The sequence below is a fragment of the Herpailurus yagouaroundi genome, unplaced genomic scaffold, assembly GCF_014898765.1.
Source record: "Herpailurus yagouaroundi ecotype Mexico unplaced genomic scaffold, PumYag 160, whole genome shotgun sequence".
Lineage (NCBI taxonomy): Eukaryota > Metazoa > Chordata > Mammalia > Carnivora > Felidae > Herpailurus > Herpailurus yagouaroundi.
The window spans coordinates 21,241,950-21,264,884 of record NW_024412401.1 but is presented as its reverse complement, the minus strand read 5'-3'; the positions used below and the strand labels follow the sequence as shown (position 1 = coordinate 21,264,884).

The window sequence follows — 22,935 nt, the reverse complement described above, 5'->3', positions numbered from 1 at the left end:
CTGTCCTAATGACTGTGACTGATGCCAATAGTGGCCCCATGCCAAGCTCACCAGCTCACTGAGAAGGGAACCTAGGCTGGAGGAGGCCTAAGAGGCCTTTGCATTAGATGTGGGATTGGCGTTTTAAAATAACCAGGGAAGAGGCCTGAGAAATGAAATGAGGCTGTTTAAATAACTGGAGGTAAGTACTGAAGATATGGAGTCAGAGAACGTTGATGATGGGGTTCTACTACCTAGTTGCAAACAGGGGTCCACCTAGCACAGCTGGGGCCAGTTACTGGGAAAATAAAACTATTTCCATGTTTACACTCTAACAAGTTGAGACTGCCAAAAAACTGGCTTTACCTGGAGGCAAATGCTGTTGGTGGCCTTTGCCTTCTTACTTGCCTTCCTGCACTGACTCCCCTCGGGCAGCGGAATGTTCAGTCCCTGACTGTCTAGCTATAAAAATGCTGTTCCCCTTGGCCAGTTGTCTATGGCAGGAATACGACCTGATCCTGGCCAAGGAGATACAAGGGACAACTGCCGAGGGATTTCTGAGAAATATTCTTCTTAGTCATAAGAGGCACTGGCAGCAAAAGGAAAAGACACTTGTGACTCTTTTTTTAAGTTTATTTATTTTGAGAGAGAGAGAGATGCGGGAGGGGCAGAGAGAGAGAGAGAGAGAGAGAGAGAATCTCAAGCAGGCTCTGCACTGTCAGCACACAGCCTGATGCAGGGCTCAGACTCATGAACCATGAGATCATGACCTGAGCTGAAAGCAAGAGTCAGACGCTTAACCGACTGAGCCACCCAGGCGTCTTGAGAAGGCACTTGTGACTCTTGTCTTTCTTCTTGCTCAGAACGCTGTGCTTGAAGCTTAGCTTGGAGCTGAGACAAGCACCAGGAGACCATGACGGGGCTCTCTTCACCATGACGATCTCTTCACCATGGACCTAAAACAAGGATGTGGTGCCATGAGTGACATATTTATCTGCTGTCCATGCTCTGTAGAAAAATGGTAACTTTGGAGAGATCAACCATTTAGAGTCATCCAGTGACTGGCCTTACACCCGGCTCGTCTGTCCTGGAGCCGTTGGAAGCTCCCTGATAGAGCTGGTTCGGAAGTGAGGCATCCAGGAAGCAAGCAGGATCTTCCCCTGGTTGGCCTGCTTCTATTTGCTTCTGTTGGATTTAAATTTTCTGCACTCGTCACAGGGTCTCCTCTTTGTTCCCATTTTTGCTCTTGGTATAACAACTGTTTTATTGTTAGTCGCTTTGGATAACTCCCTCTTCCAATAGGTCAGCCTCCAAAGCACTCCCCTGTTACTGGGCTCTGCTGGTTGACGGTACAAAACCGGTGGGCGTGTGCCTGGCCGGAGCGCCAGGCCCTGCCGAGTGCTCACGGGTTGAACAGGTGTCGGGGTTAACGGCCTGCTAGAGAGATGCACACTCCCCAGAGGATACATCCGGCAAGAAGGCTTCTTCTAGAAAAAGAGTCATTTCCTGAGAGAAATCCATTCCATCAGGTTTAGGTGGGGCCGAACTCCCCTACCTTCCCTCCTCTGCCACAGCAGTGGGCATGTGACCCAGGCTGGGCCTATGACTCTCTTGGGGTCCATTCCTGCTCAATCACTTTCTGTAGACTGGGCGGGGAGCGATTTCATTTGCTTTTCTAGCATCTCGGTTTCATTACCTATGGCCATAGGAGCTTCTGAATCTTTCTCTGGAAGCTACTTTTCATGTGGGTATCTCACCTTTTAAATTGTCCTCCTCCTGCAGAACTGCTTCCTCCTGAACTTCCAGGTCCTCCCTGCTGATATTATTGGGGCACAAGAACTTCGTCTCTCTCCCCCCACAGCCCAGCTGTCTCCTACAGAATCTCGATTCAAGGCCTCTACCAGCCCGACACACTTGACCTTGGGCAGAACGCTGGAGAGCCAACAGCAGGGCTGCAGCCCGCACTGGTGTTGGAAAGTCACTGACGATCAGTCTGCGTGGCCATCTGGGAGTGTCCGGCATAGCAGCTTTCGGGGGAGAAGCGTTATCTCCCCAGAATGACCTGACGTGAGCTCGTTTTGCTCGTCTTTGGGGTTCTCATGACTGTGTCCTCAGAGCAGGACCAACCTTTCTCTCCCTTAATACTCCCCTTCCCCCAAACCCAAGCACCTCTCTCATTTCTCTAGTTCCTTCCCTGACCACAAAACATCTACTGATTTTTTAATAAAAATTTTTAGTCAGTCCTGCCTAGCCTGATGAGAAATGACCTGGGTGGTGGACTGTATTGTCATTCCAAATGCTTCTGGTTCCTGCCCCAGCTCCTTCCCTGCAGCCCCTCCCCACCCAACACACACACACACACACACACACACACACCCCAGAAGATTATACCATCCCTACCTTTTGAAGTTAGGAGTGGCCACGTGACTTGCTTGGGCCAGTAAGGTATAAGCAGAAATGACAGTGTCACTCTAAGCAGAGACCTAAGGGATAGTTGTGGTTCTCTCTACCTCTTCACACACCGCCCCCCCACTCTCTTTTGTTGTTGTTGTTGTTGTTGTTTTATTTTTTTACTTAAACAACAGATATTTATTTTCTCAAAGATCTGAAGGCTGGAAGTCCAAGATCAAGATGTCAGCAAGGCTGGTTTCTTCTGAGGCCTCTCGTTAACTTGCAGATGGCTGCCATCTTGCTTTGTCCTCACATGGTCTCTCCTCTGTGCAGGCACATATCTTGGGCACCATGTTCCTGGTGCCACCAAGCCAGGCTCAAGGCATGCCCTTCACCTGATTTTGTATATACGGCTGACCGAAGATGACAATTTCAACTAAATCTCTGGAGTTAACTATGTCCACTGTCAGCAGGACCTGGCTCATCCGCTCCATTTCCAGAATTATGACTTGATCTGGGCTGAAGATCGAGTCAGCCAGCCATGCCTCCAGGTAAAACACCAATGGGTCTTCCAGTTCCTGCAGAAGAGACCACCACAGCCGGGTGTAAATCCATGGTGGCAGAAGTGGTGACCTCAGCAGCCGGTCCAGGGACTGGGCGGGTGTCCATCGTCCCCCTGGGCCTCAGCAGCACCTCTGCCGTTGACTATGCTAGGACCAGCAGCCCATGGGCAAGGTCTGAGTAGCTCCCACAGAACTCTAGCCTCTTTCCTCCCCCTTTGTGAGAACGCTGGAAGGGTCCCGGAGCAAAGACGGTGTAGAGCAAAGTGCAGCTGACCCGCGGTGAACACGTGATGGAAGTAAGGGGGTGAGCCTCTGTTGTCAGCCATGGAGGTTTGGGGGCCTTAGCGTCAGTGATTGATGGAAGCTCTCTGGCTCTAATCAAGAATAGGCCCTCTGTCTCCACAGCTCAGAGTTCTCTCTGCCTCACAATGAACCCTAGAGCAGCAACATCGGGCCGAGGCAGTGGGAGGAGGACGGCCTACTCTGTTCCTGGGTCTTGGAGGGCCTAAAGCTGGGGTCTTTGTTTTTGTTTTTTAACGTTTATTTGTTTATTTTGAAAGGGGGGGAGGGGCAGAGAGAGAGAGAGAGAGAAGGAGGGAGAGAGAGGATCCCAAGCAGTCTTCATGCTGTCAGCACAGAGACCGACTTGGGGCTCGATCTCACCAACTGTGAGATCATGAGTCAAAATCAAGAGTCAAACGCTTAACCGACTGCACCACCCAGGAGCTCCTAAAGCTGGGGTTTTTGTACTTGACTTCCTGCCACAGTATGCCCTCTGGTCCTGCCTGGGTCTGATCTGACCAGCTCTGTTCCAGCTGCCTCGTTTTCCCAGGGCCCTTGGCTTGGAGTAATAAAACTCCTATAGCTTCTTCTTTCAGAGCAAAGGGCATAGCTCACCCAGGAGTGATCGGTGGTTTCACTTTAAATGTTCACACTGCTTGGAAGTACACATAATCATATAAAATTATTTTTATTAAAATAGAAAAGCTTTCCAGTATATTGCATTGAAGACATTTATATAGAAAAAGCAATTGCAACAAACACGCTACATCAGCACTGAGATATTCTGAAAGCTTTAAGTGCCCACTTTTAAACAATATTTTGGTATAATGAGCATAGCCCTATATATTTCAAAGGGTACATATAACACTGAAAAAAATACTTCATGTAAAATCTAAGTTTAGGTGCATACAAACAAGAAGTATTACACTGAATAGCTTATTTCAAACTGTGAAACACATTCAAAGTATTCAATTTCTCAGACAACATGCAGACATTTTAATACTTAGATTGACATTTTTAAATATTTAAACCACAATTCTTTATAATTCTATATCAAAAAAAGAAAGTCAGACAGAACACTTATCCACACTGTGCATATCACAAAAAGCAATGTGTCTTCATGAACGGAAAGTACTGGGTTAACACACATGATTGTCACTTTACAAATATGGCTATTCACCTTCTTCATAATAAAATAAAAATATCACGTATTATTTACACGAAATACTAATTATTTCACTTTTTGGCAAGTATATAAGTAGCAGCAATCGGTTTAAAGATTGATGTTTAAAAACTCTAAGTTTAACTCGGATGAATACCGAAGAATATACATCTGGTTAATATAAAAATGCATAATGCAATATGCTTTGATGTGATATAACTTCTCCCTTTCACAAAAGTCACACGCACGTTAGTAACCACTGAGCCTATTGCTTACAACGTGTCACGTGAATGCCATTTCCATAGCTTGCTCTGCTTAACATAATAGATGGGTTCCTGAAGTAAATTTCTGTAAATTAAATTTGCCTGATGATGTATATGATAATTCCAAAGATGCTTTCTCTTTGTTTCATACTCTGATAGTCTCTTCACTGCGACCCCTAGCTTCTAGACAGAGCAGATAATTATCTGTAAACAAGCACACATACCCTAGGGGCACCTTAATACTTAAAGGACCTCTGAAATGAAGTTTCCAGACACGAAGCTTATAGTAAAGTGAGTTACAGTTACCTTTCTAAAAAGTGATCACGTCACTTATCAGTGATATCAAATTTGTTCGAGAGTGGGGGGGACCCATCTAAGGAGCAAACTGTAAGGCAGGAATCCACCAAAAGAAGACATCCTCTTCTCATTAGTATTTGGAAGGACATATTTTAACATTTGTAAGAACAAAACAAAAACCCTAATATTGGCAGATTAAAAAAAATACCGTGTGGTGAATAGAGGTGACAAGTGCTTTTACTTGGCCACTATTCAACTAGAAACCAGCCGTCCTGCATGTCCCTCACAATGTAGAAAAACTCTATGGAGGAACATTTTGCACTTTTCCCGGGCAGTCAGTTACGTGTCCAGACCATGTGCAAGGCAGGGCCCAGGCTGAGGAGGAGGAGGAAGGGGGGACAGGGGGCTCTGGCCTCGATGCCAGCTGATGGCACACTGTTTGAGACCTGTACCTGGGAAATGATGAGAGCAGAGAGAGGGACGTGGGATGCCAGAGTGGGGCTGTCGGAGTTGATGAGGGATTCGATCTTCTCTGCTTCTTTATTGCAGGCCTCAATCTGGGAGAGGATAATCAGATTTTTAAAAATCTAAAACCACAGAACCTAGGAAAAGGTCAAGTCAGACAAAATCCAAATATATCCCAACACAGAGAATATGCTTTCTCTGTCTTTCTTTTCTTGGCCAAAGTCACATTTTAATATAGTCTTACTTTATTACACAAATAGTAACAGCGTCAATGGAAATTAGCAGAAATGATCCACAATGCCACTGCCCTTACTTTTCCCACAATCCTGTTCACCACTTATCCACATTTAGATACCATCTTTACATGGTTAGACACCGTCATAGGGAAGGGACGTTCAATGCTTCCTTACCCAGCCCGGAGGAAAGCAATCAGGCTTTACTAAACTTCCTGACTGTGGCAGTTTACAAACTGCTTGTATTCACCCCCTTCACTTGAGCTCCCACTGTTCTGATGCCAACACTTGGCCCCAGTGGGTGAGGCTCACCTCTAGAGTCTGAGGAAGAAAAATGGGGTCCATTAGACTAGTCCTGGTGGGCTCCTCCTCCCCAGTAGGAGCACAGCCTTGAGGAGACAGGTGTCTACTCTGGCTGTGTCACTGCGTGACCCGTGTCAGCCCCTTCCCTCCCTGGGCCTCGGCTGCCTGCTCTGTGTGTAAGCAGACGCCTTCCACGTCTGCACACTCTGGGCCACGGCCTCCCGGCCTCTCCGCTCTCCCACTCCTTCACGTTCAGTCGTCGAACGTGTGCTCGGCCTCAGCCACCGGGAAAACGCTCACCGGTACGGTTCTGTCCTTCAGAGGCTGCCTTGCTTTTCTCCTTCCTGCCCTGCCTAACTTTCCAAATGCCTCCATTCCCTACCCCACAAAGTCCTCCAAATGTGAAAGTGACAAGGAGGCTGCACAAAGCATGCAGAACACACCTGCAAAGCTTTCGGGTAATGATCAACAGGAATGATCAGGATCACAATTTCTGATTCGATGCTGAAGTATCCAAATACGTCACACTGTGGGACAGACACGTGCATGCGGATTTTCTGAAGTATTTCCAGAACCGTTATTGGCTTTTTGTTTGTTACCTGCAAAGAGAAAAAATTGCTATTACCTGAATAAAAGAGGAATTCCTTACTGCTGCCTAGGTTACCTTGCTACCTTGCCTACTGGAACCCCTAAGTGTGGGGCCTCAACTCAGTAGGGGCCCTGCTGGCTGAATTCTAAATCTCCAGGGTCCATTCCAAAGGGCTTCTGTCTGACTGCTGAGCTTTGTAGCTAAGATAAACACTCTCACCAGAAGCCCCCCCCCCACCCCCTTTTAAGTGTTCTGAATTAGGGGCCACAGGAAAATGATTAAAGTCTTCCTGTAAAAACACAAGTGTTTGAATCCAAGTGGGGATTAACTTCCAGGGAGTGGCAGGTGGGAGCCCTGTGTCCACAAAAGTGGATCATCAGCAATGGTGCAGGAAAGGGAAAAGGGCAAAACCACCACGGGAAGGTGGCACACTCCGGAAGCACCCTCAGGAGGAATGGGGACTGAACGGGCAGGCGGCCTTCAAACCACCGGGCCTCTGCCAGTCTCTGGCTGCTTGGTTCTGCCTCCAGCCCTAACTCTGCATACGGTGCAAGCAGGGGAAGGCTTTTCTAAGCAAGGCTCAGGCCAACTGTGACGTGTAGAGCAAGGTCACCAAACAGCCAGGGTGCAGAGGAAAGGAGCACGGGATCGGGTGCCAGACAGCCTAGTTCTACTGGTGATGAGCTGCACAGCCCTGGGCAAGTTGCTTTTCCGTGAATCACTTTCTTTTTCTATAAATGGGACGACACATTCTCCTCTATGGCATTACTGAGAGGCTTATCAATACGGTTTCAACAGTATCTGGCACAGAAAGCAATTTACCTTAGCAATAGTATCCAGTTTTTCTTTGTCAAATAAAACTCTTAACATTCCAGCACATAATGGGCAACAAGCACCTGTATAACAAAAACCATTTTACGTGTGTTCAGAATTAGAAAATGAGAAATTCAAAGTAGTTGGTGAAATTACCCACCCTTCATTTTGTGCTAGGAGAGTTGTAGCTGTCCTTCCTGGTGACTGTAAGTTTAGATACGTTCCCTGACCAACCCGGTCTTACTATCTATACGTTTACCCGAATCCTTCCTCCACCCTGCTTTCATCCTTTACCGCTTCTCAGGGTGAGGCAGTTATAGTACAAGACAGCAGAGAGAGCTGGCCCTTCAAGAGATGTGGGGCCTGGACCCTGTTCTGCCTCAAAACTCAGTGTGATCCTGGGAAAGGGCTCTCCTGGGCCTTTGATTTCCTGTCTACAAAACAAGGGAGCAGGTGTTTTAGGGGTTCCATGAGTTTTTGATTCAAATTTAATTTTAAACATTATTTGAAGCAGTTAAAAATTATAACAAGATATCAGAACATGGTTTCCAAGAGGAAAGAGGCTTTGTTTTGCTCACGGCTATGTCCCAGTGCCTAGTCTCTGGCACACAGTGGAAGCTCAAGAAATATTTGATGAATCCAAGGATGGAGGAATGAACTTGTTAGACTCCAGGTTAACCTGTTCCATGCAGACATGGGATAAAGTCTTTCCTGCTACCTCTGTTTAGGTGGAAAGTATGACACTGGAAGGTAAGTAGTTTAAGAAAACTGTTACCACTTGTAATGGTCTGTATGAAACAGACTTTCTCGATTATATGCAACTAAAACAATTAAATTAAGATGCCAAGGCCAATCTAAGACCACAATCTTATATTTCTCCCAATTTCAAATGTTTGTGTTCATTGAAACTACTTCAATTATTCATTCATTCATTATTTATTCTATATTCATTAACTACTAATTCTTTATTAACTTTATGAGTAAATTTATGCATTTGAATACATAATCATAATTTTAGTAATTAAATATTGCCTTTTCTATTTATATATTGGTGTTTGGTAGGATTTTGCCTGAAAAAGCTTGCCATATTGCTTTATTTATTTATTTATAAAAGTTTATTTATTAAAAAAATTTTTAATGCTTGTCTATTTTTAAGAGAGAAAGAGAGACAGAGTGTGAGCGGGAGAGGGACAGAAAGAGAGGGAGACACAGAATCTGTAGCAGGCTCCAGGCTCTGAGCTGTCAGCACAGAGCCCAACATGGGGCTTGAACTCACAGACCATGAGATCATGACCTGAGCCAAAATTGGAGGCTTAAGTGAATGAGCCACCCAGATGCCCCAAGTTTATTTACTTTTTATTTAAGTAATCTCTGAGATCAAGAGTCACATGTTCCGACTGAGCCAGCCAGGCACTCCTACCATGTTGTTCTCAATCCAATGGACAAGACGATATCTAAGGTAATCTACAGCTTTTTATTAAGGTGGACTCAGAATGATGCATCTATTCAGCATCAGGTAGAGCCAAGACTTTTTGAAAAATTTAAATAAACGAGTCAACTCTCTTCTGAGTGACTCATTCTCTAGAGGTGCTAAGTAAGCCTTCCCAATCCCACCCCTGCCCCACCCCAAGCACTGCCAGCCTACCGGGTGGGATGATGGGTTTGCACTCAGTTGCAGAGAGTGAAGGACACTTCACAGCAGCACACTCAGCGACAGAACTGTACTCTGAGAGGACCCCGACGGCCTGGCAGGGCCCATAGTAATCAATAGCCACACGGTCCGAGTAGGCAGCACACACGCTACTATAGGTCTCGCCATTGTGCCCGCAGACGGGCTCTGTGGTTCTGCAGAAGGGCTGACGACAAACAAAGCGCATTTAGCCTAGAAACCTGTATGGTGCATTTTTTCTAACCAAGAGCACAGAATAGGAAGGGGAAGAGACACAGGTATAAATTCCTGGACCCTCTTAATTAAGCTCCTAAAGTTGGCTAAACTTTGGGTTGGGGGAGAGGTCAATAGGGTTGTCCCAAGATCAACTGAAATGATTACTTTTCTCAGCCTCTCTGGGACTTGGGTGCTCATTCCATGTGACCTGATATAAGATGCCGCCCCCCTCCATTCCAGACTTCTGTGATTCCAGAAGTGCCTGTTTGAAGAAAACAAGATCAATCTTCATGCACATTCAGAAGCCTTATCATTTCCTGCCAGGTATGGGATAAGTAGAGGGAAGAGTGGAGAGATCAGTGGGGCAAAGACCCAGGATCCACCAGGTAGGTTAGGAATAAGACAAAACCTGTAGCCAGGAAGAGGGAACAAGTAGGAAAAGACTGGGAATTCAGAATAGAAGGCATCAGTGCACTTGGAACACAAGCTCTGAGGGAAAACAGGCCTAGGGGGGACAAGGCAAAGGCATTTTCCTGCCAGCGAAGACCAGGAAATGAGAAGCAAGAGAAGCAACCCTGTCGTCAGGTGCTAGCCAGCTGTGGGTGGGGGATGTGGTGCGTGTGGGAAGCTTCAGTGGAGTTGTCCTTGGGGGCGTTTTTTTTTTACATGAACCCTGCAAGGCTGAAAGATAAACTGATGTAAAAAGACATTAAGTTCTTCAAGAAATTTTCACTCACTCTTCAGTAGTGCGAGTGGGACTCTGGAGGAAAGAGTGGGAAAGGACTCTATTCTTGGAGGTCTTAACTCACAAACTTCCCGGCCGTCCTCTAATGAGGGCCCGCGCAACTGTGGGAAGTGACAGTGGTGCTACCGCTCGCCAAGGGTGTGTAACGTCACATTCTTTTCCTAATGGCGGTGGCAGGAAGCCGCTCTATCCTTGCCTGGGCACTAGATGCACAAAGGTCGGTACACTAGCAAGGGAGACTCCAGAGTTAGCAGAAACAACCCAACTTGGGATGGTTCGTCTTAATTCTCTGGATTTGACAGGATTCACAGAAGACCCCCAAGTGATCTTACTGCTGCTTCATCTGTAAAAGATCATAAACCGGTTTTAAGCTCAGTGTACTTGGGTTTGTCAGCCAAACAACTGTACCTGGCACGGGCCTTTGTATAAGAGGCTTTGCCCCCTCTGGTACAAGGCGCAGAGACTGCTGTGCTCCATGTGGTGTGTGTCACAAACAGGATCGCGAACCTGGTCACAGGTAAGCTGTCTCGGCAAACACTCGTGTTGGCTACATCCAAATTTATCAAACGTTGTCAGGCAGACCTGTGGTTTGGGTATGCATCTGAAAAACAAGTGCGGCACCGTGGGCCAAGGCTGGTAGGGGAGATGGTGAGGCCAGTACGGCATTGACAAGGCACAAGAGGGTGGGGAGAAAGCAAGAGAGGAATCAGAAACAGCCCCTGCCCCCAAGAGCGTATGTAGAGCGGGAGGGTCAAGCAGGCATATGAAGTAAGCTAGTAAATGACACACAAAATGGTCGTGGGAATGAGTCATTCTGATTCAGGAGCCAAGAGAAAGCATGGGGAGGAGGAGGTGTCCTGGCCGCCACGTGGAGGATAAGGAGGGTCACACAGGCGTGCCAGGCCAAGGGGGCCATACAAGCAAAGGTGTGGTGCTAGAGACTACAGTGCTGGGGGACAGGGGAGCTGACTCTGAGGGCAAGAGTCAAGGTCGCAGGGGTTGAAGTGTCACGATAGGAGGCCATCAGGTGGGTTGGCATCCGATGCTAGAGGCCTTTTAGTCAATAATAAATGAAGCATTTTCTGGGGTTTAATCTTCAGCTCGCTAATACACAGGAGTCTGTCTTAAGAGAAGGCTTCACAGTGTGCATTGAAAAAATCAGGCTTCTGTGCTTACAGGCTGAGGACCTGCCGCTTGCTGGTTGCAGATCACAGACAGATTGCTACCCCACGAAGCTGGGTTTTCCTGGTAACATCAGGGCCCTGCTTCATTCTCAATTCCTGAACTTCTTCAGAGGGGTTGGGGATGGTGGCTCTTCTTTAGACTTTTCTGCTATTTTGTTTCTACACAGGTCATTTATAACTTTCTATAAGAAGGCCTATTAAAATGTTCACCTTTCACTGGGCATTTGAAATAACAGGATATACAAATGTTAGTCTGCAAAATAAAAGGAGAAGAGTATAGCAGCTAGCATCATTTTATTTCCAAGGAAATTGCCTCTGCTCTTTTCGACGAGAAGCCTACTGCTCTGAAATGACCACCACCATCATCACTACTAACGCCTGTGGTCACCTTTTCCGATGGGATTTAAAGTTGGAACGCACAGCGTGATATGGCTCTTTGGAAATTTAAGACATTTGAAAAGAAATAATGGAAAAGCATATTTAGAACTTCATTATCTATTAACACGGAAGGGATGAGAACCAAGACTATCAGGAGACATTTGGTAGTTTTGGAAGGAAGGATTTTGAGTACTGAAAAATAGGATCAGTGGAAACGCTGAAAATCCAGGGGCTAAATTACACATGACCAGGGCAGGTACTTTGTCTTGCTTAGTGTTGTGCCCTAGTGTTTAGAAAGATGCCTGGTACATCAGTAGACATTTGATGAATGAATACAACTTTGTATTCTTTAACAATTATTTTTTGAATAGATAATTCGAGCCCATGGTGAAACTGAAAAGATACAAAATTGTACACAGTGAAAAAAATTAGTCTGCCTCCTACTCTTATATCCCAGCCACCTGAACCCTTCCCCAGAGACAAATGATATTATCAATTTCTTGCTTATTAATTGCAGAGATCCTTTAGGTAAGTAGAAGCATTATATATGCTGATTCAAGAGTATTTGCATTTAAAATTTTGATAGGCTTGGTCAAATTGCCCTCCACAGAGGATGTACCAACCCTCCCTTCAACCCCCTTCTTGTATGGGAGTGCCTGTTTCCTTATATTATGTTATCAAACTTTTTATCTTTGCCAATCTGATAGATGGAAAATGGTGCATAATTGTACCTTTAATTTACATTTCCCTTAATATGAGAAAGGTTAAGCATCATGGTAGATTGATTGGATGCTCATCAAATTCATTTAATTTTCTTCTTGGGCACACATCTAGATCATATTTCCCGGTCTCCCTGGCAGTAATTGTGGCCAAGTGATTGAGTTCTAGACAGTGGAACGTGTCTGGAAGTAGACGTGAATGTTCCTTCTAAACCTGGTCTAGAAAAGCTTCTCAAGAGCAACCTTCACCATCTTCCTTCTCTTAATTGCTGGCCAGATAGAGAAGATATGGAGAAGGACTATGAGTCTGCAGGAGCTGGGCATCACTAGATGAAAGGAACTTAAATTTCTGAATCACCATGTGGAAAGCCACCTGCTGAACATCCAAATGGATTGTATTTGAATTTCTACTATGTTTAAGTACTGGTATTTTTGGGTTTGTATACACTAGCTAGAATTACTCCAATAAAAGCCTCTTTTCAAGTGCTTAATAACTATTTGTATTTTTCTGTTTATATCCTTGGTCCATTTTTCTATTAGGTTTTTGATTTTTGCCCATTTTTATATTAGGTTGTTCTTTTACATGATGATTTGTAGGAACTCTTTTTTTTTTATATGAAATTTATTGTCAAATTGGTTTCCATACAACACCCAGTGCTCATCCCAAAAGGTGCCCTCCTCAATACCCATCACCCACCCTGCCCTCCCTCCCACCCCCCATCAACCCTTAGTTTGTTCTCAGTTTTCAAGAGTCTCTTATGCTTTGGCTCTCTCCCAGTTTAACCTCTTTTTTTTTTTTTTTCCCTTCCCCTCCCCCATGGGTTTCTGGTAAGTTTCTCAAGATCCACGTAAGAGTGAAACCATATGGTATCTGTCTTTCTCTGTATGGCTTATTTCACTTAGCATCACACTCTCCACTTCCATCCACGTTGCTACAAAAGGCCATATTTCATTCTTTCTCATTGCCACATAGTATTCCATTGTGTATATAAACCACAATTTCTTTATCCATTCATCAGTTGATGGACATTTAGGCTCTTTCCACAATTTGGCTATTGTTGAGAGTGCTGCTATAAACATTGGGGTACAAGTGCCCCTATGCATCAGTACTCCTGTATCCCTTGGGTAAATTCCTAGCAGTGCTATTGCTGGGTCATAGGGTAGGTCTATTTTTAATTTTCTGAGGAACCTCCACACTGCTTTCCAGAGTGGCTGCACCAATTTGCATTCCCACCAACAGTGCAAGAGGGTTCCCGTTTCTCCACATCCTCTCCAGCATCTATAGTCTCCTGATTTGTTCATTTTGGCCACTCTGACTGGCGTGAGGTGATACCTGAGTGTGGTTTTGATTTGTATTTCCCTGATAAGGAGCGACGTTGAGCATCTTTTCTTGTGCCTGTTGGCCATCAGGATATCTTCTTTAGAGAAGTGTCTATTCATGTTTTCTGCACATTTCTTCACTGGGTTATTTGTTTTTTGGGTGTGGAGTTTGGTGAGCTCTTTATAGATTTTGGATACTAGCCCTTTGTCCGATATGTCATTTGCAAATATCTTTTCCCATTCCGTTGGTTGCCTTTTAGTTTTGTTGGTTGTTTCCTTTGCTGTGCAGAAGCTTTTTATCTTCATAAGGTCCCAGTAATTCATTTTTGCTTTTAATTCCCTTGCCTTTGGGGATGTGCTGAGTAAGAGATTGCTATGGCTGAGGTCAGAGAGGTCTTTTCCTGCTTTCTCCTCTAGGGTTTTGATGGTTTCCTGCCTCACATTTAGGTCCTTTATCCATTTTGAATTTATTTTTGTGAATGGTGTGAGAAAGTGGTCTAGTTTCAACCTTCTGCATGTTGCTGTCCAGTTCTCCCAGCACCATTTGTTAAAGAGACCGTCTTTTTTTCCACTGGATATTCTTTCCTGCTTTGTCAAAGATGAGTTGGCCATACATTTGTGGGCCTAGTTCTGGGGTTTCTATTCTATTCCATTGGTCTATGTGTCTGTTTTTGTGCCAATACCATGCTGTCTTGATGATGACAGCTTTGTAGTAGAGGCTAAAGTCTGGGATTGTGATGCCTCCTGCTTTGGTCTTCTTCTTCAAAATTACTTTGGCTATTCGGGGCCTTTTGTGGTTCCATATGAATTTTAGGATTGCTTGTTCTAGCTTCGAGAAGAATGCTGGTGCAATTTTGATTGGGATTGCATTGAATGTGTAGATAGCTTTGGGTAGTATTGACATTTTGACAATATTTATTCTTCCAATCCATGAGCAGGGAATGTATTTCCATTTCTTTATATCTTCTTCAACTACCTTCATAAGCTTTCTATAGTTTTCAACATAGAGATCTTTTATATCTTTGGTTAGATTTATTCCTAGGTATTTTATGCTTCTTGGTGCAATTGTGAATGGGATCAGTTTCTTTATTTGTCTTTCTGTTGCTTCACTGTTAGTGTATAAGAATGCAATTGATTTCTGTACATTGATTTTGTATCCTGCAACTTTGCTGAATTCATGTATCAGTTCCAGCAGACTTTTGGTGGAGTCTATCGGATTTTCCATGTATAATATCATGTCATCTGCAAAAAGCAAAGGCTTGACTTCATCTTTGCCAATTTGGATGCCTTTGATTTCCTTTTGTTGTCTGATTGCTGATGCTAGAACTTCCAGCACTATGTTAAACAACAGCGGTGAGAGTGGGCATCCCTGTCGTGTTCCTGATCTCATGGAAAAAGCTCTCAGTTTTTCCCCATTGAGGATGATGTTAGCTGTGGGCTTTTCATAAATGGCTTTTATGATGTGTAAGTATGTTCCTTCTATCCCGACTTTCTCAAGGGTTTTTATTAAGAAAGGGTGCTGGATTTTGTCAAAGGCCTTTTCTGCATCGATTGACAGGATCATATGGTTCTTCTCTTTTTTTTTATTAATGTGATGTATCACGTTGATTGATTTGCGAATGTTGAACCAGCCCTGCATCCCAGGAATGAATCCCACTTGATCATGGTGAATAATTCTTTTTATATGCTGTTGAATTCGATTTGCTAGTATCTTATTGAGAATTTTTGCATCCATATTCATCAGGGATATTGGCCTGTAGTTCTCTTTTTTTACTGGGTCTCTGTCTGGTTTAGGAATCAAAGTAATACTGGCTTCATAGAATGAGTCTGGAAGTTTTCCTTCCCTTTCTATTTCTTGGAATAGCTTGAGAAGGATAGGTATTATCTCTGCTTTAAACGTCTGGTAGAACTCCCCTGGGAAGCCATCTGGTCCTGGACTTATTTGTTGGGAGATTTTTGATAACCGATTCAATTTCTTCGCTGGTTATGGGTCTGTGCAAGCTTTCTCTTTCCTCCTGATTGAGTTTTGGAAGAGTGTGGGTGTTTAGGAACTTGTCCATTTCTTCCAGGTTGTCCAATTTGTTGGCATATAATTTTTCATAGTATTCCCTGATAATGGTTTGTATCTCTGAGGGATTGGTTGTAATAATTCCATTTTCATTCATGATTTTATCTATTTGGGTCATCTCCCTGTTCTTTTTGAGAAGCCTGGCTAGAGGTTTGTCAATTTTGTTTATTTTTTCAAAAAACCAACTCTTGGTTACGTTGATATGCTCTACAGTTTTTTTAGATTCTATATTGTTTATTTCTGCTCTGATCTTTATTATTTCTCTTCTTCTGCTGGGTTTAGGATGCCTTTGCTGTTCTGCTTCTATTTCCTTTAGGTGTGCTGTTAGATTTTGTATTTGGGATTTTTCTGGTTTCTTGAGATAGGCCTGGATTGCGATGTATTTTCCTCTCAGGACTGCCTTCGCTGTATCCCAAAGCGTCTGGATTGTTGTATTTTCATTTTCGTTTGTTTCCATATATTTTTTAATTTCTTCTCTAATTGCCTGGTTGACCCACTCATTCTTTAGTAGGGTGTTCTTTAACCTCCATGCTTTTGGAGGTTTTCCAGACTTTTTCCTGTGGTTGATTTCAAGCTTCATAGCATTGTGGTCTGAAAGTATGCATGGTATAATTTCAATTCTTGTATACTTATGATGGGCTGTTTTGTGACCCAGTATATGATCTATCTTGGAGAATGTTCCATGTGCACTCGAGAAGAAAGTATATTCTGTTGCTTTGGGATGCAGAGTTCTAAATATATCTGTCAAGTCCATCTGATCCAATGGATCATTCAGGGCCCTTGTTTCTTTATTGACCGTGTGTCTAGATGATCTATCCATTTCTGTAAGTGGAGTGTTAAAGTCTCCTGCAATTACCACATTCTTATCAATAAGGTTGCTTATGTTTATGAGTAATTGTTTTATATATTTGGGGGCTCCGGTATTCGGCGCATAGACATTTATAATTGTTAGCTCTTCCTGATGGATAGACCCTGTAATTATTATATAATGCCCTTCTTCACCTCTTGTTACAGCCTTTAATTTAAAGTCTAGTTTGTCTGATATAAGTATGGCTACTCCAGCTTTCTTTTGGCTTCCAGTAGCATGATAAATAGTTCTCCATCCCCTCACTCTCAATCTAAAGGTGTCCTCAGATCTAAAATGAGTCTCTTGTAGACAGCAAATAGATGGGTCTTGTTTTTTTTATCCATTCTGATACCCTATGTCTTTGGTTGGCGCATTTAATCCATTTACATTCAGTGTTATTATAGAAAGATACGGTTTTAGAGTCATTGTGATGTCTGTATGTTTTATGCTTGTAGTGATGTCTCTGGTACTTTGTCCCACAGGATCCCCCTTAGGATCTCTTGGAGGGCTGGTTTAGTGGTGACAAATTCCTTCAGTTTTTGTTTGTTTGGGAAGACCTTTATCTCTCCTATTCTAAATGACAGACTTGCTGGATAAAGGATTCTCGGCTGCATATTTTTTCTGTTTAGCACACTGAAGATCTCGTGCCAAGGCTTTCTGGACTGCCAAGTTTCAAAAGAGAGATCAGTCACGAGTCTTATAGGTCTCCCTTTATATGAGAGGGCACGTTTATCCCTTGCTGCTTTCAGAATTTTCTCTTTATCCTTGTATTTTGCCAGTTTCACTATGATATGTCGTGCAGAAGATCGATTCAAGTTATGTCTGAAGGGAGTTCTCTGTGCCTCTTGGATTTCAATGCCTTTTTCCTTCCCCAGTTCAGGGAAGTTCTCAGCTATTATTTCTTCAAGTACCCCTTCAGCACCTTTCCCTCTCTCTTCCTCCTCTGGGATACCAATGATGCGTATATTATTTCTTTTTAGTGTATCATTTAATTCTCTAATTTTCCCCTCATACTCCTGGATTTTTTTATCTCTCTTTTTCTCAGCTTCCTCTTTTTCCATAACTTTATCTTCTAGTTCACCTATTCTCTCCTCTGCCTCTTCAATCCGAGCTGTCGTGGTTTCCATTTTGTTATGCATTTCATTTAAAGCGTTTTTCAGCTCCTCGTGACTGTTCCTTAGTCCCTTGATCTCTGTAGCAAGAGATTCTCTGCTGTCAGCTATACTGTTTTCAAGCCCAGCGATTAATTTTATGACTATTATTCTAAATTCACTTTCTGTTATATTATTTAAATCCTTTTTGATCAGTTCATTAGCTGTCATTATTTCCTGGAGATTCTTCTGAGGGGAATTCTTCCGCTTGGTCATTTTGGATAGTCCCTGGCGTGGTGAGGACCTGCAGGGCACTTCCCCTGTGCTGTGGTGTATAACTGGAGTTGGTGGGCGGGGCCACAGTCAGACCTGATGTCTGCCCCCAGCCCACCACTGGGGCCACAGTCAGACTCGTGTGTGCCTTCTTTTCCCCTCTCCTAGGGGTGGGATTCACAGTGGGGTGGCATGGCCTGACTGGGCTACTTGCACACTGCCAGGCTTGTGATGCTGGGGATCTGGCGTATTAGCTGGGGTGGGTAGGCAAGGTGCACGGGGGCAGGAGGGGCAGGCTTAGCTCGCTTCTCCTTAGGTGATCCTCTTCAGGAGGGGCCCCCTGGCAGCGGGAGGGAGTCAGATCTGCTGCCGGAGGTTTGGCTCCGCAGAAGCACAGAGTTGGGTGCGCGGAGCGAGCAAGTTCCCTGGCAGGAACTGGTTCCCTTTGGGATTTTGGCTGGGGGATGGGCGAGGGAGATGGCGCCGGCGAGCACCTTTGTTCCCCACCAAACTGAGCTCTGTCGTCCGGGGGCTCAGCAGCTCTCCCTCCCTTTGTCCTCCAGCCTTCCCGCTTTCCGAGCAGAGCTGTTAACTTATGACCTCCCAGATGCTAAGTCGCGCTTGCTATCGGAACACAGTCCATCCGGCCCCTCCACTTTTGCCAGCCAGACTTGGGGGCTCTGGGTGGCCGGCAGGCTGCCCCTCTGCCCCGGCTCCCTCCTGCCAGTCTGTGGAGCACGCACCGCCTCGCTGCCCTTCCTACCCTCTTCCATGGGCCTCTCGTCTGCGCTTGGCTCCGGAGACTCCGTTCTGCTAATCCTCTGGCGGTTTTCTGGGTTATTTAGGCAGATGTAGGTGGAATCTAAGTGATCAGCAGGACGCGCGGTGAGCCCAGCGTCCTCCTATGCCGCCATCTTCCCAGTAATCTCGGAACTCTTTATAGTATAAGGAAATCAGCCCTTTCTCTGTGATATTCTGTGGGTTTGGCTTATCACATTGGGATCACCAATTGTGGGTTTGGCTTTGGCTTTGTCCAGCAAAGCTGAGGATGGCAGAAACGATTATTCAAGACTCCACCAGTCAAGAGAGGTGAGAGGGAGGCTAAGGGAAGTCTCCCCAGCTGCTCTCAAGTTCCTGTATTAGGCATACATTATAGGGAAAACATTGCACAATGTGTCAGTGGCTACGTGCCAGTAAGAAAGTATAGAAAGCATGCAAAAAAGCAAAACAAGGCATTCCCAAAACTACAAAAGAGCAGATGGAAAAAAAAAAAAGCAGAGTGGAAAACAAGATAAGATATTCAATAGATAACATGGTCTAAGGAATTCATGAGAATAGGCAGGGCCCAATCCCTATATACACATTAACTGGATACTGGTCCACTGTTTTCAGCAGGGCCAGAAAGCACGTAATGTGTCCCCTATAATCTCCTTAACCAGGACAGAGCTATTTGATTTCCCATAATATTCCTTCCAATTTGTAATTTGTTACTATGCAGAAAATTTTCATTTTCATGTAGCTGCATTTTTCAATCTATTCTTTTTACATTGGTTTTGTAGTATACCCAGCAAGACCTTTCTATTTTGAGATTTTGTTTCATTATAAAAGCAAAACAGCCCTATTCAAAAGGGTTAACAAATAGAGGAAAATGAACAAACACCAAAACAACCCTCAAGTCACCTCCCAATACAACTATCTTATCCTATCAGCTTATTTCTTATTCCTTACGCCCAGTACCCTGTCTTATTTCCATAGGAACTTTTTGGGCTTAGTTTTCATGGTATAAACTTTGCCAGATGGGTGACCAATTCTCTTTGCTATTTCTTTTAACATATGTGAGAATTTTCCCCTCCTTCTATACTGCATCACGGTTTTTAGGATGGAGAAGAAATTGCTTATTCCCCATAAAATCCTTCACAAGGAAAATGTGTGTTCTGTTCTGGTCTCCGAGGCAGCCAGTGAAAACTCCTTTTCTAGAGGCTTAAAGAGTCAGCAGGACCCTTGCCCTATGGCCAACACATACAGAAATCCATCATTAAGGCTAGGTCAACTATACTCTGAGCTCATGAGGAACCTGCAGAGAAAGGAGCCCCTACAAAAATAACTTCACACAATACTGAACTTGCATTTCCAGAGATTTCTCATGTCCAATCCCTAAAATGGAGGTAGATAAGTGGGAGGAAATTTCCATTACTATCAGGCACAAACAGCTAATAATAAAAATACATTCATTTCTCTCGTCTTGTCTGCTACCATTCCGTGCCTCGCACTTTCCATTTTAGTCTTACAGAACTGCTATAGCTCCCAGGAGATACCACGCTATTTCCTCATTTCTAGCAGCCAAGATCTTTGCTCCTGTTGTTCTCTCTGCCTTCACCAACACCACCTTTCTTTCACTGTCAACCCTGCTGGCAATCTCCCCATCTTATGTATGTATGTATGTATGTATGTATGTATGTATGTATGTATATATGTATGTATGTATTTTTAAATTTACATTCAAGTTAGTTAGCATAGAGTGCAATAATGATTTCAGGAGTAGAATCCAGTGATTCATCCCCTACATATAACATCCAGTGCTCATCCCAAGTGTCTTTCTTAATACCCCTTGCCCATTTAGCACATCTCCCCACCCATAACCCCTTCAGCAACCCTCAGTTTGTTCTCCATATTTAAGAGTCTCTTAGGTTTTGTCCCCTCCCTGTTTTCATACTATTTTTGATTCTCTTCCCTTAGATTCATCTGTTTTGTATCTTAAATTCCACATATGAATGAAGTCATATGATATTTGTCTTTCTCTGATTGATTAATTTTGCTTAGCATAATACCCTCCAGTTTCATCCATTGTTGCAAATGGCAAGATTTCATTCTTTTTGATGGCTGAGTTAATACTCCGTTGTATGTACATACCACATCTTTTTTTAAATTTTTTTTTTAATTTATTTTTGAGAGAGAGAGAGACAGAGACAGAGTACAAGTGGGGGAGGGGCAGAGAGCGAGAGAGACACAGAATCTGAGGCAGGCTCCAGGCTCCGAGCAGTTAGCACAGAGCCTGACGTGGGGCTCGAACTCGCAAACCATGAAATCATTACCTGAGCTGAAGTTGGACGCTCAACCGAGTCACTCAGGTGCCCCACATACCACATATTTTTTATCCATTCATCTGTCGAGGAACGTTTGGGCTCTTTCCATACTTTGGCTATTGCTGATAGAGCTGCTATAAACACTGGGGTACACATGCCCCTTTAAAACAGCATACCCAGGGGCGCCTGGGTGGCGCAGTCGGTTAGGCGTCCGACTTCAGCCAGGTCACGATCTCGCGGTCCGTGAGTTCGAGCCCCGCGTCGGGCTCTGGGCTGATGGCTCAGAGCCTGGAGCCTGTTTCCGATTCTGTGTCTCCCTCTCTCTCTGCCCCTCCCCCGTTCATGCTCTGTCTCTCTCTGTCCCAAAAATAAATAAACGTTGAAAAAAAAATTAAAAAAAAAAATAAATAAAAATAAAACAGCATACCTGTATCCTTTGGATAAATACCTAGTAGTGCAACTGCTGGATTGTAGGGTCGTTCTATTTGTAACTTCTTGAGGAACCTCCATACTGTTTTCCAGAGTGGCTGCACCAGTTTGCATTCCCACCCACAGTACAAAAGGGTTCCTCTTTCTCTGCATCCTCACCAACATGTGTTGCCTGAGTTGTTAATTTTAGCCATTCTGACTGGTGTGAGGTGGTATCTCATTGTGGTTTTGATTTGTATCTCCCTGATAATGAGTGATGTTGAGCATTTTTTCATGTGTCTGTTAGTCATCTGGAAGTCTTCTTTGGAAAAGTGTCTATTCATGTCTTTTGCCCATTTTGTCACTGGATTATTTGTTTTTTGGCTGTTGAGTTTGGTAAGTTCTTTATAGATTTTGGATATTTACCCCTTTATCTGATATATCATTTGTAAATATCTTCTCCCATTCCATCAGTTGCCTCTTAGTTTTGCTGACTGTTTCCTTTGCCTTGCAGAAGCTTTTTATCTTGATGAGGCTCCAATAGCTCATTTTTGCTTTTGTTTCCCTTGCCTCTGGAGACATGTTGAGTAAGAAGTTGCTGCAGCTGAGGTCAAAGAGGTTTTTGCCTGCTTTCTCCTTGAGGATTTTGATGGATTCGTGTCTTACATTTAGGTCTTTCATCCATTTGAGTTTATTTTTGTGTATGGTGTAAGAAAGTGGTCCAGGTTCATTCTTCTGCATGTCGCTGTCCAGTTTTCCCAACACCATTTGCTGAAGAGACTGTCTTTATTCCATTGGATATTCTTTCCTGCTTTGTCAAAGATTAGATGGCCATATGTTTGTGGGTCAATTTCTCAGTTCTCTATTCTGTTCCATTGATCTGAGTGTCTGTTTTTGTGCCAGTATCATACTGTTTTGATGATTACAGCTTTGTAATACATATTGAAGTCTGGAATTGTGATGCCTCCAGCTTTGGTTTTCTTTTTCAGGATTGCTTAGGCTATTCGGGGTATTTTCTGGTTCCATACAAATTTTAGGATTGTTTGTTCTAGCTCTGTGAAGATTGCTGGTGTTATTTTGATAGGGATTGCATTGAATATGTAGATTGCTTTGTGTAGTATTGACATTTTAACAATATTTGTTCTAATCCATGAGCATAGAATATTTTTCCATTTTTTTGTGTGTCTTCTTTAATTTCTTTCATAAGCTTTCTATAGTTTTCAGTGTATAGATTTTTCACCCCTTTGGTTAGTTTTATTCCTAGGCTTTTTTTGGTTTTTGGTGCAATTGTAAATGGGATCGATTCTTTGATTTCTCTCTGCTGCTTCATTATTGGTGAATAGAAATGCAACTGATTTCTGTGCATTGGTTTTATATCCTGCAACTTTGTTGAATTCATGGATCATTTCTCGCAGTTTTTTGGTGGAATCATTTGGGTTTTCCATATAGAGTATCATGTCATCTGTGCCGATTTGGATGTGTCTTATTTCTTTGCATTGTCTGATTGCTGAGGCTAAGACTTCCAATACTATATTGAATAACAGTGGTAGAGTGGACATCCCTGTCATGTTTCTAACCTTAGGGGGAAAGGTCT

The 22,935-nt window shown here is 43.7% G+C and overlaps 1 protein-coding gene across 3 annotated transcripts in view; it reads right to left on the bottom strand.

Moving 5' to 3' along the window:
- Positions 1–3,884: 3,884 nt before the first annotated feature.
- Positions 3,885–22,935, bottom strand: part of RECK (reversion inducing cysteine rich protein with kazal motifs) — an 87,183-nt gene continuing 68,132 nt past the window's right edge. For all 3 annotated transcript variants that reach the window (XM_040481671.1, XM_040481670.1, XM_040481672.1), the window contains 5 exons: positions 10,379–10,571; positions 8,986–9,196; positions 7,350–7,423; positions 6,382–6,537; positions 3,885–5,494 (listed from right to left, as the gene is read on the bottom strand). In XM_040481671.1, the coding sequence (XP_040337605.1) occupies positions 5,273–5,494; positions 6,382–6,537; positions 7,350–7,423; positions 8,986–9,196; positions 10,379–10,571 (856 nt within the window). In that variant the 3' untranslated portion in view covers positions 3,885–5,272. The remainder of the gene's footprint in view (positions 5,495–6,381; positions 6,538–7,349; positions 7,424–8,985; positions 9,197–10,378; positions 10,572–22,935) is intronic.